The sequence below is a fragment of the Lepidothrix coronata genome, unplaced genomic scaffold (genome assembly GCF_001604755.1).
Source record: "Lepidothrix coronata isolate B3197 unplaced genomic scaffold, Lepidothrix_coronata-1.0 Scaffold71, whole genome shotgun sequence".
In the NCBI taxonomy this organism is placed as follows: Eukaryota; Metazoa; Chordata; class Aves; order Passeriformes; family Pipridae; genus Lepidothrix; species Lepidothrix coronata.
The window spans coordinates 2,164,527-2,177,745 of record NW_016690251.1 but is presented as its reverse complement, the minus strand read 5'-3'; the positions used below and the strand labels follow the sequence as shown (position 1 = coordinate 2,177,745).

Sequence of the window (13,219 nt, the reverse complement as noted above, 5' to 3'; positions counted from 1 at the left end):
TGTGAGTGACGTTTGCAGGTTGCTGGAGGGAAATTCCCATTGGCTTCCTAACAAGCATTTAAAATTTAACATAGTTGATTTTTTTGACAGCTTTTGCTGTTCCAGCTTCCAATAAAGTCTGTTTGATCTGTGCTGAGCTGATAATAACTCCGGAAAGTCAAGGATTCAATTTTGAAGAAAAGAAAGTACATCTTTATTTTCTAAAGCTTGTCTACAAAAGGTATAAAGGATGCACATGCAGCAGTGGTGGTGACGACTATTGACACTGAAGGCCACAGTTATGAAGTAACAGTAATAATAAACAGGTCTTTCTGGCTGGTAGTGTCACATTTTCTGCTCTTTAAACTCATCCTTTTGAAGGGCAAACACTGGTCAGGTCGGACACATCTCCCAAGGAAGTCCAGGAGTCCCTGTGACTCTTGAGCACCTGATCTTGGCGACTCATTTGGGGTAATCTGCTGAGTGTGCAAAACAAATTGTACGCGACAAGCGTCTGCCAACATAACCACCGAGGAGCAAAACAACATCCTCAGCCCAGTCTGTCTGGTGTCAGCACAGGGGCAGACACAAACACGACTTAGTGAGCCACGAGCCCAGGCGTGACCCCACGGATTTCCACACACATCCATTTACACAGCCCATGGCCACGTGCTCACACGCTTCTGCCATTTAACATACGGAGAATCGCTGCTGTTAATCAGAACCTCCTTGTGCCACCATGGCCGAGGATTTAATCATTGTCTAAGGCACGACCAGGCACGAGGCTGCTGTCGCTTGACTGTGACCTAACAGAGTCCCCGTACTTCAGAATCTCCTGTGACCCGATGAAGAATGAATAAGTATAAATCTGAATAACACTGGCTGTGGAGCAGCATCCATCGTCCACCCGGGGGACGACGGCTGGTGCTGCAGCTGTGGATCCCCGAGGGGGGGATCTCACCACCGAGACGGCGGTGGCAGTGATGGGGGCCGAGATGCACCTGTGGGTCACTGATGGGGGCCACTGACGGGGGCTCTCACAGCAATGGCTCACTCGCAGGGCCCCCCAAACGGCGGCGCCTCCGCCGCGGACACCGCCTCACGCCATACTCAGCCGGCCCCTCTCCCGAGGGGGCGGGACCGCAGCCCCAGCGCGGCCCCTTCCGCCGGCCGCGGCCGCGGCTCCTCCCCCGGGCGGTGGCAGAGGCGGTGCCCGGCTCTCTCCTCCCTCCTCCCGCTGCCGCCGCCGCCCGGGCCGCTTCCTGCGCCGCCCTGCGCGGGGGCACCGACGTGTCGCGGCGGAGGAGCCGCGCTAGGCCGCGCATCCCGCCCGCCGCCGCAGGTGAGGCAGCGGGGCCCGCCCGCTCCACCGCCCGCCCGCCCGCCCGCTCTCGGCGCCGCAGGTGCCTCCCGCCCCCGCCCGCAGCCGGGGCTCTCCCCGGGGGAGCGGCCGGGAAAGTTTAATTTCCCCGGGGCGCCCCTTTGTGTGAGCGGCGCCGGCGGCCTGGGCCGGGTGGCGGGGCGGGCGGCGTGAGGGAAGGGCGGGCGGCGGGGGTGGCTGCCCGCTTCTCCCCGCTTTTCTCTGCCCTTTTCCTGCAAATCCACGGTCTGGATTTCCATGGTAACCCCCCGGCGGGGAGCGGGCGGTGGCTGGGAGCGGCGCCGGGTGTGTTTGGAGGTGCCGGTGGGAGGCCGGGCCTCCCTCATGTGGTCGCTCTCCCCCCGCAGGTCCCCAGCCCCCGGCAGCATTCCAAGCGATGCTACGGGGACAGATATGACGACGGCCTCCCGGAGATACTCCTGGCGTGTTCTCCCCAAGGTATGGCCGGCTCCTGGCTTTGGTTTAGAGCAAGTGTTTTGGGGTTTCCTCTGTAACGCTGGCGCATGGCAGCAGGAGTGGGATAGACTGGGCTGCGGAGCGCTGAAGGGCTTGTTGGTTCCATAAGCCATTTAGGATTGCGATGGTTCCCGGGTTTGTAAATGATCCTAAAATTGTGTGCATGGGCAAATGTAATTTTTTGCCTTCTCTTACTGTAATTTTTCAAGCTCAGTGTGTCCTGTTGAGAGAAATACCCATATGTGTGTGTAAAATACCAACCTTCTGCACGCTCAACCAAAACTTTCCCTCTCCGACTGTCTGGTTTAGGCCTTAGTATGTTATTGGTTCTCTTTTCCTTCTCTGTTTTTCTTATATTCTCTAAATACTTAGGGTTTCTCTTACATGACATCGAGTGTACGCAAAATAATTATTGGACTTCAGACTTGCACATGTGGGTTTTTTGAGATTTTTCAAGCATAGGTAGTGTCTTTAGTGTGTTACCTGTACCCTGTCTGATGAAGTTGTGAATGAGAAGTCCTATGGACCTCCTTGTAGCTGTGCTATTACATCTGCTTTGCAACCCTGTGAAAAAACACTCTTACTAAAAGACCTGACAGTAGTACATTAATTGTTGTAGTGGCTGCAGTAATTACTATTTTTGCCTGGGAGTCAGTGTGACTCTTGGCCAAACTGTAGTACAGGCAAAAGCTACAGTTCCCTTGCAGTTCTTTGGGGATAGGATAGTGCTTCTGTTGGTTAGGAAAAGAGTGCCTGAAATGGACTAACAGACAGGAGATCCATGGCTGTTTAAGCAAAAGTCACTGTGCATCATGTAGGCAGCCTCACAGTGGGGTCAGAAGGTTGCACACCAAGGAGCATCTCTACCTCTGCCATCTGATTTGCCAGTAACAGGATTTGTCCTGAGTGTCCCTGTGTCTTCAGTACCGTCTTTCTCTGTAGCAGGAGTCTGGTGTGTGTGTTGGAATTTTGCCTTGTTGACAGCACAAACCTCATGGGAGGAGAAGAGTATGTACATTTCCAAGGTTGAAGGAGGATATTGTTTGCCTGGAAGGTGTCAGGAGGCACTAGAAAGAGTGGAGGAAGCAGACTGCAGACTTGCTCTTTGGCAGTTTAGGTGGGAAGAGGTTGGGAAATGGAATCATGTACATATTATTTCTTCTTTTGGGGCAGCAACTCTGTGTAGAAGCCACTTCTGCTTTTCCTTTTCAGACTTTGGGGAAACGAGGAGCTGTGAGTCTCTTAAGAAGAGAGAAGGGCAACAAACATCATATTATCCTTCCAGTTGGGAGGCTCAGTTTTCCTTTGGTTTATTTTTTCTTTACACTTTGTTTATTCTTCGTCTTGTTTTATGAATGGAACAGAAAAAGCAAGTGGATAAGCATGAATGTGGAGGTTCTACATACATGTTTCTGGGGCCTCATGTGATTAAGTCTAAAGAAATATTTACTGTCACATTTAAGATTTATCTTCCCCATGTTTTTAACTTTTTGCACCCACTTCACCTAGGTGCTAGATTAAAAAATAAAAAAAGAACTGAGTATTCTTTTCAAAAGGTAAAGAACTGTTAATGTATTTCCCTCGTAGTCAAAAATGACAGATCTATTTACTGATCAGATGTTCCGAAATACTCATATGTAATAGCTGAAATATCCCAGCTTTTTCTCTATCAATCTGGTTCTTAAATAAAAAATAAAAAGAGGAGCTGCTTTGGATTGTGTGGGAGCATGTTTAAGATGTGTTATTAGAGTTGGAATAGCGTATCTGACGCTTTGCAATATGCCAGGGGAGTTCCCACCAGTTTTACACAGTTGCTGTAAGCAGCAGTGTAAGGCCTTCCATTTGTTTTTTGGCATTCTAGATGCAGCATAGCCATACCAGTTTTTAGGTTATAGAATTATTTATCCTTTGTGTCAGTGGAAGCCATTTGAGGGATGAAAAGGAGGTGATGTGAACAGAGGTGATGAGTCTCGTTTGACCTTCTGTTGGGCAGGTATTAGGTACCATGAGAACTATCAGCAAACATGGGTGGCACACGCTGTTTCTCACCAAATTGAAGTTTGGATGGCCTTGTTTGCTGAGGACCTGCCCTGTAGAGTGACTTCCTGCCTCGTGCCAGTGGACTGGCATCCTATGTCAAGACTGCTCAGTAAGAGTTGATATGGGGTATGCTGGGCCTGCTTTTTGATGGTCTCTGGTCTCAGCTTTATGCATAATGTCAAAGGTGTTACGTATTTTAATTTGACTCCTTCATAGCTACTTGCAGTTCAGGACTTGGGTAAGGCTTAGGAAAGATGCAATTCTCATGAAAATTCACATTTTTGAAAGATTGGTTTCAGACGAGCCTAACCCTGCTGAAGACAGCAGGCAGAGAGGCTGCACAGGGAAACTTGCTGTTGATGCAAATTGCCCTGAGCTTCTGTCAGACTCCTTTTGTAAAGTCAGGACCTCAGTGTTGGGATTTTTGCTGGGGCTGGTGAAATTCTTCTGCCTTTCCTCCACACGTCGCTGCTCTGCAGTCTCTGCCTGTGACAGACTTGTAGCAGGAATGCCTGCCGGGGCTCCGTGGTCTTTGTTCAGCTGCATGGGCCTCTGTGGAGCTGTAGAAGATGCTCATATTTCACCGTTTTCCAAGAGGATCATACACGCTGTAATGCTGATGCCTGAAAAAAATGAGTACAAAAGGATTTCACTCCCATCTTGTGTGAAAGTGTGGGCAACTAACCATAGGCCTTTTCTGGCATATATTTTTACTGCTTTGCTGATTGTTTCTGAATGATTCTAGCACCCCTGGCATGGAAGAACTTGGTGCATAATGACCTAAATAGCTGTAGAAAGGTCTGTTCCTTCAGCAGAGAAACTGCCTTCCTATTTCAAATTAGTGTTCAGCACTGGGAGCTTGGGTTTCCGGATGAGAGGAAGTACATTTGGTACATTGGGTACATCACAGATGTTTCATGTAATTATTTTATTCAGTACCTGAACAAAAATGAAATATTACTTTTCCAGATAGTTTGTCTATAAGGAGATAATTGCTTTCCAGTTCCTGACAAAATGTTTACATTTCTGTATTATTCTAAGTCAAAAGACGTTATTCAGTGATGGGACCTTCTTGGGTAATTTTTTTCAGAGGATCTTATTCTTGGGTTTAAAGAAGTGAAGCTCAACTAAAGCTTTTTTTAGTTTGTGTTTGTTTTTGTTTTTGTTTTTTTTTTATCTGCTGTTGTGGTGTCTTCAGTTGGGGGGGACAAAAGAAACAAAATACAAAATATAATAATGTGAAAATCAGATGTTTTATCCTGGCCTTGTAGTCTATCCATGGTGCTTTACAGTGAGGATGCAGCTGTCCAGTTCTTTCTCTGGAGTCAGATTACTGTTCTTTCTTCCCTGTTTCCCTGTTTGAGGAGAGCATTTTGAGATGCCCTTATGAAAGAGACAATTTAAGGGGAGGGTGGTGGCATTACTCTTTAAGCTATTTAAGTGCTCTTGCTTTTCCACAGTCCCCATTATGCAGCACGGTCTGAGGAATTACAGAATCTGCTGGATTGTAACAGCACATGTGGCTAAGCAGGGCTGATGAGAAAGGCAGATAACTCATGCACAGCTTCCTTGTTGGGTTGCTTTCATCCCAGCAAGGCTAGCTAATCTGTGTGATCGTCACTCCTGCTAACTTTGCAGAGAAGTTCACACCCTCAGTGTGAGAACAGGAGATTTGGGATACTATTTGGATGTGCAAAATGCACTAAAATACACGTGTGTTTATGAATACAAATATATGTACATGTATTAGGCTTTCAGAAAGGCCAGGCTGACCCAGGCTCCTCTCCAGGTTGTGTAAAGAGGTTTGATGTTGGAGTGTGCCCCCAAATGTAGATGCCTTGTCATGGGGACAAGTCACAGCTGTCCTCTGACTCCAGCCTCATCATCCCCCTGACAGTCATCTGCTTCCTAGTCTGAAAGCCCAGGGTGGAAGTAGGTTGTTCAGAAAGAGCTTGGCTTAGCAGAACAGCTACAGCTCATTCTCTGAAACTGCTTCAACATTTCTGCTCCACGCTAATCTTCTCAGCTCCTCCTCTGAAATAGGGATGTCTGTCTCAGGGCACCAGGGACAAGTGTGGAAATTTCAGCCTGAGGAATTATTAGGTGGTTGGAAAAAAACCTGAAAGCTTGTGTTAACGCAGTTTGGTTCACACTGTCTTGCAAAGGTGGTGTGTACTTTGCTCGTACCATGACTTCCCTGTTACAGGGTAAATCCTGCTGATTTAGCAAAAAGAGCTGCATAATAATAGGTAGGGAAACCTAAACTTCTGAGGACAGAGTAAATACCTTAGATCAATAACAACATGCTATTGGCTGTTGAGGCCCTGGAAGGAATCCCTTGTGCATTTTTCTCCTTTAGTTATGTTTCAGGTATACTTTTTTTAATAAGGATCTTTGGTATTTATGATGTCTTCTAGAAGAGGTGAAATATTTTGCTTTAGCTTAATTTGTGTGTGGCTTCTGATGGTTTTCTCTTCCAAAGGGTGTTGGATAACCAGAACAGTACTTGCAATGTTTTCATTTCACCCTGTTGTTGCCAAAGCCGTGAAAAGCAGTGGGGACTTTCCCGTGCCATTTGTGTTCACAGAGAAACTTCTCCTGCCTTACTTTTGGGATGCAGAATGTACCTCTTCAAAAATACCTGCTGGTGTCCAATGGGCACACAGTAGACAATGTGGAATACTTAAAGGGAAGCTTGCACAGTGTTGTATGGTCAGTTGGAACCCCGCTGTCTTTGCCTTGGGTGCTTAGTGTCTCTTCTCTGATATGACTGCTTTTGAAGCCGAAGTAAAGTTTGGAGAGCGGGTTCTAGAAGTGTCTGAAGAGCTGAAGCTTATAAACCCCATGTTCCTGGGTGTCCTTTGAAGTACCAGCTAGCTTATCAAAACTGCCAATTTAAGTCGAAGGTATTACTAGTGGGCTGTAGATTTATTTTCATTTGGGAGGGAGAGCACAGAGAAAGGAGAAATATAAGTTTATTTAATGCATAAATGGAGACTTCAGGCACCTTGCGGGGATTATGCTGGCTTAATAAATTCTAATTTGCATCGTTAATACAAATTAAAGCTTTACAAACCAAAGTATGCACACTTGAAAATTCCCGGTAAAAATTATTAACTTGTGCAAAGCTGTCATCTTAAGTAGGAAATAGAAAATTGGTTGATAATGCTAATTAAAATCTCCCCAAAAATAAAGAAATATGACGTTAATATCCATGAATAGGCAAGGCTTAGTTTGCACCTTCTCTAATAAGGTGTTTATATTGTGATAGTACTGGACGTTTTGGTAGCGAGGACTCACCATCATAAACACAAAGCATGTGAATAACACTCGGAATATGGAGAGACAGTTTCCAAAGAACTTTTGTACAAGTCTTGGAAAAACGAGGACACGCTGCAGAGTTACAACTGCCCTGGGCAGTTACTTCTGAGTAACACACTTGGTTGTTTGCTGTGTTCTCTTCTAACAGCTGAAACCTCGGGTGTGAAACTCCAGAGTCAGAGCGTAGTCATCACAGAAATAACTTCTTAAGAGTCATGTGATTAATACATTACTAACTGCACGGATCTTCTGTTTTGCTGACTGTACAAATATCCAAGCATGTGGTTATTACTTTCGTCATGGCAGCCGTTTTGTTCCATGCTGTGAGTTGTACAGCTGTGTCATACCGTAGCTGCCGAGCGAGTTATTGAACAAGAATGCTTTTAAAGAGGAAGCTGTAAGATGAAAGGCTACCCTTCATGTGTTCAGACTGTAAGAAAACTGTAGATTCAATTCATCAGAGATATTTTCATTGTTGCCACGGTTCATTTGGTTTAACTTCAGCGATATTAAGTCATTACAGTAACAGTGTAATTTAATTTTAACTAAAGAAATTAATACATTGTGTACAAAATAGATGTAATATATTTGAAGGCATGTTGTAACTAAAACCGTAATGGTGGGCTCCAGGTTCCATCATTACTCTTGTATCTAACCTCTAAAGTTTTGGTTTTTTTTTAAATTGTCTTAGTTAAATACACATTGCTAGACAAAATGTGAGTAACTTATGGTGATTACTGGAGAGAACACAGTTTATGTAACACGTAATTGTATACAATTTAAATACTGATGTCATGAAGTTACACGGTTGCATATTCTTACTGTGGCCATATGTTCTTCTGAGTAAGAGACTCATGGGGAGTCACCATTTCATAACTCATTCTGCAGTTTGTGCAGTTAACTGCATTTACCTGCCTTTCACTTGCATGGGAAGTTGAATGAGTTAAAATATTCTGCAGCAGTTCTGTTCTGTGTTAACATTGCGTTTCATTTGTTTTGGTATGTTTAAATCAGCAAATCTATATATTATTGCATATTTTAAAATGTTGATTCAGGAGGCTGGTTATAGGTTCGTTTGTCTATAGAATGTTTTGTAGTGGAGCAGAAGGAACAGCTGTTCTGTGGGTGAACAAATGAAACTTTTCCAGCTGTGGGCAAAGTTAGTGCACAGAGGAGGGTTTGGGTGTAGGGCAGGATTTTTGTCCACTTATGGACTTGGCAAATGCTCCTTTCTAATTTGAATTTAATTCAGGCATTATTGTCCATTTTTCTTTCTCTCTTTGAAGCTATACTTCCTTGCCTAGTTTAAGGACTGCATTTTGAGGAATGCCTGGTTTGGGGCAGTACAGATGGGTTTATTCCTGTGCAAATGTGGCTGTTCATTGAGGTTAATTATCCATAAGGTCCTGACTTATGAGGATACTAGAATAGCTGTTAACTATGAATAATTTAGTACAGCATCAGATTGCGTGCCACTTAAGAAGGCCTCTGCCTGTGAAGCCTTATATCTTGTTTAAATTCACTCACTAATGTGGAGGTCACTGCTTGCACTGATATTTTATTGTACTCCTTTCATTCTATTTTAAGATTTGTCAGTGAATATTTTATGGTGATAAGTAACAAAAATATCTGTGCAAGAGTAGGTATAGTTTGGTTTTGAAAAGCTGATGTATTGAGCTAGACTTCAGTCTTAAACTGTCTTTTAAATTTATTTTTAATCTTTGACTAGCATAATACAGTTAGCATTTTCTCCACTCAGATTTATGTAGTTGAGACAATTCACATCCTAGACAGTCCTTTTAGGTGGTACTTCGTTGTGGGGAAGGAGCAAGGCTTAATGAAAGACTTGCTAGCAAGAGTACAAGATTTCAGTACTTTCTACAAATTGCCCTAGTTGCTCATACACCTGGCTAGAGCAGACTGTGTCTCATATTACAGAGCCTTTTACAGGAGAAAAGCTGCAAATACAGCACTCTGAAGCAGTTCCAAGTGCAGATAAATTTACTGTATGGCTTTGGGAGACTTGGTCATTGCAACAGAGCACTGGATGTGTTTTTTAAGAATATTATGGCAAAACACTGTCATTTTAGCAAACTAGATTTTTCACAAAACCACCCCAAAACACCCGGGAAGAGCTTCATGAAGAAAGAAGTTGCTTTGGAAATGTCAAGGGAAGAACATAAAAATATGAACATGCAATAGAAGTAGTAGAGAAAAAGGAGGTTTTGGGGCTTTTTGTGGAGAGAGACCGATGCTTTATGATATTTATGTCAGATGTCTGGGAAGGTTTTTTTCTCTATTTCTGACTGTTGCAATTCTCTACGTCAACCAGTAGGGTTTTTTTACTATGGGCCTCTTCATTGGGATGCTCTATTACAGCTGTACTTATATATCTTAACTGGTCTTTAGAATTGTTCTGTAGGACACTTTCAACCTCATTCAGAACGTAGAAGTTTGGGGGTTTTTTCTCTTCCAAATGGGATTTGCTGTAATGTGTGTGATGCTGTTAGAATCTGACAGGGTGAGGCACAGTCATCTTTTCATGCCTCCTTCAGTGATTGAAGATAAAATAGGCCTTTTATCTTTTTGTGCTCCTTCACAGGGTAGTAAGTAATTTAGGTGTCCATTAAGGGTTGATGGTTAAATCTTGCTGGATGCATTTAATTTCTCCTTAAAGGTGAGGATCCAGATCAGTCCCTTTGAACAGGCTCTCTTTGAGCTGTACATTATGGGGGCGTTTTAATAAACATCCCTGTTTAAGGGTTTTAATAAACTCTCAAACCTCTGGTAGTTCTGCATTTTACTACTGACTGATACTTTGATGGAAATGCAGTTTTGTTTACAGGTGGAAAGAACTCATTAAGTTCAGCCCTGATGTAAATTTTTTGAGGCTGTTTATTTTCAAAATGGAAGCTTAAAATTGAACTGAAAATTAGTGAGACTTTCCTTGATCTGAAGCTTTTTGATCTATGTTTTAATTGTCTTGTCTGTGCAAATACTTTTTGTGGTGAAATAAACTGTAGTTTACTAGGCAGCCATGAAAAGTTGAATTATCAATTTTCCTGATATTTGAGAGGAAATTCTACTGTGAATGTGTGCACTATGGCTGCAGTAACTATGACAAGAAAGCAAGAAGTGCCTGAAAGACTTTTTTTTTTTCTTTTTAATGTAACATTTTATTGGTGCTGTGCACAAGAACAAGCTATCCTCCAAACCTAGAGGTGCGGAAGGAACAGACTATGAAGTTGTATTCTGCCTTTTATTTTTATGTTTAAAGTAAACTTTCTCCTGTTGTTGTTGAAATGTGTCAGTTGAAGTATTGCAGTTTAAAAAATACTGGAATGTCATTGTTTTGCTACAGTGTGTCAGCAGAGCCTTATTAAAGCCTTGATATTTATTGTTTCCTATTTAGCTTTTATCAAGTGGTGATTTTATGCAATGGCATCGAGCCACAGTTCTTCACCAGTGCCTCAGTCAAACAGCAGCGATGCTTTCTTTAAAAAAGAAATGGATGCCACGAAACGCTTTCGCCCTGTGCAGTCACTGCCTGATGTGTGTCCCAAGGAACCCACAGGTAATGTTGGTGTGCAGGGAGAGTGAGAATGCAGTTAAATTTACTAAACTGTTTGCAGTTGTTCAGTCGGCATTTGTCGTAGCGGGTGTAGTGCACTGAGCCATAGTCATATTTGTCCAAGTGTGCTGTAATTCTGCTTTGTACCACCCAGTGTCCCTTTGGAGCAATAGGAGAGATTTCCTATTTGCAGCTTGTTTTAAGATGGTCCCATTATAGATGGGGTGTGATTCCACATTGCAGCTGTAATCCATGCTCCGTGCAGTAAGGGGGTATAGTCTTTCAGAGCCTGCAGCAGATGTGTCCAGTGTGCTTGGAGTCTGGCTGCATTACTTCTGTGAAACGTCCCAGCCCTTCTGCACTACGAAGCAAGAGACTTGTCTGTAGTACTAAGTCTCTAGTGCTGTCATAAAACCAGGTTTTGGTCACAGTTCCAGCTGCTGTGGTGCACTAAAGCTTAGTTTATAAAAATGAGTAGGTGGGGTGGGATCTTCAGAGTTATGATATATAATGCTAATGAATTGCAGCTGTCATTCTGATCAAGTTCAGAATATTAGAAATCTGCTTGTGGTTTGAATTTTTTTCTCTTCAGTAGAAACTAATGCTGTTGAGCTAAATATATTTAATGAGTGTCAATACACCAATACTGTGTTCAAAACTTGTGTTGGCTAATCTGATAGCAGTGCAAGTTGAAGTGTTGCTGAAGAACATCATCTGTCTTTTGCATAGATAATGCCAATCCACTATGTAATTGTGAAAACATGGCTTAAGAACCACAGTTTAGCAAAAACTACAGCTTTGTTTCTGACCTTAACAAACTGTCTTGTCTTTTGTGCTGCAGGCGATCCGAGTAACTTATGTGACAGCCCATCTCTAGTTGTGGATCAGCAAAGATGGACTATTTATCATTCCAAAGTCAATCTCCCAGCAGCACTAAATGATCCTAGGTTAGCAAAAAGGGAATCTGATTTCTTTACAAAAACATGGGGAGTGGACTTTGTGGACACTGAAGTCACGCCTTCATTCTACCTCCCACAGATCACCAAGGAACATTTTGCATTATACCAACAGGAAATCACTCCGGTAAGAATGCCCAGGTAGATGCACATAGTGCAAGGGACCAGAAAGATATCCTTCTTCTAATTAGAATGTCCCTGCTAGTAGTCCATCATACAGCTAGCTGATAATTAATTTGCTTTTCAGTGTTTGTTGGGCCTTCATTAGATGTTTCTTGTTTTATAATCTCAGTATCCATCATGTGGAAAATGCTGTCTGAATTGTCCTGAGCCAATTTCATATATTTTTTTTTTTAGTTTCTGTCTCTGAATGCTGAGCTCTGCACCAAGGCTTACAGTTCATATTTATTCTTTCTGGTTCAGAATGCTTTTTTTTTCTGTGAGGATTGTTTAGTGGTTGGGCTATACAGTGCCAGCATAGCATTCTCAGACCTTTGGGTCAAATGACTACATGCTGCAAGGGTTGAAGATACTTTCTTAAGAGTCTTCAATCTAAACATTTATACACAAAGTTCTTAAACTATAAATAGGCCTATTATCTTGATGATTTCTTTTGTAACAGGAAGGTTTAAGCTACATCTAAGGACACCAGGACCAGTAGGAGACTTCTACAAACTCTTAAAATACAGGTGTCAGTAAGTATGTAGTATTCTTTTTTTTTTCCTCTTTCACTGAAAGAACATGTAGAAGTCTCCTGCTGTTTTCTGCTTCCTTGGTTTGTAACTTCCTTATTTTTTTGCTGGTTCAGAATTAGCTGCAGAAGTGTTACTTATGTAATTGTAGTTAAAGACTGGAAGTGAGTTGTCTATAACTGAACAACAACTGAACTATTGCCACCATTAACTCACATATTCAGCATTTTAAATGTTTAAGATTTCATCCTGTAAAATTAGCACTTCATTAGTGACTGCTAAATGAAAGAAGATTTTGAAAACAGGGAGTTGACCTGTGAGGTAGCTTCTAGCAGGAATCTAGTTAACATTGGTGTTCTTTAGAAACATAATTTCTCACCACTGTGGTCTCTGGTGGTGTATGAAATTTGAAGCTCAGTGTGATGAAACAAGATATGTGGTTTCAGCAAGGTACTCATTAGTAAGATATGGAAGCAATTTCTACTTTGATCCAATTTAATTTAGTAATGAAAAAGCATTCATTGTGTGTTACTGTGATTTCTGGATTAGACATCAAATAAATGTTTGTTTATGTAATTACAGTTGATCTATGTTTATATATCATTATGTAGAGAAGTTATTACACTTCTTCAATAACTTCTTTGTTCATTTTCTTTCAAATGTAAAGATACAGGAAAAAAACAACCTATCTACTGTAGGTTGAAATTTTTGGTACCTTTTACCTGGACAAACTGTCTGAGCTTATTAAAGGAAGAAAATAATGTTTGAACTTGTCAGAATTATTTGGCATAATGCAGTTGTATTTCACTGAGTGTTCTACTTG

The 13,219-nt window shown here is 42.4% G+C and overlaps 1 protein-coding gene across 2 annotated transcripts in view; it reads left to right on the top strand.

The window, feature by feature from the left end:
- Positions 1 to 1,254: 1,254 nt before the first annotated feature.
- The window catches only part of VPS54 (VPS54, GARP complex subunit), a 47,663-nt gene continuing 35,698 nt past the window's right edge, over positions 1,255 to 13,219 (top strand). The window contains exons 1-5 of one of the 2 annotated variants that reach the window (XM_017818808.1): positions 1,255 to 1,321; positions 1,708 to 1,798; positions 10,590 to 10,751; positions 11,590 to 11,695; positions 11,787 to 11,831. In XM_017818808.1, the coding sequence (XP_017674297.1) occupies positions 10,616 to 10,751; positions 11,590 to 11,695; positions 11,787 to 11,831 (287 nt within the window). In that variant the 5' untranslated portion in view covers positions 1,255 to 1,321; positions 1,708 to 1,798; positions 10,590 to 10,615. Of the gene's footprint in view, positions 1,322 to 1,707; positions 1,799 to 10,589; positions 10,752 to 11,589; positions 11,832 to 13,219 lie in introns of both variants that reach the window. The other variant, XM_017818807.1, reaches the window with a different exon arrangement.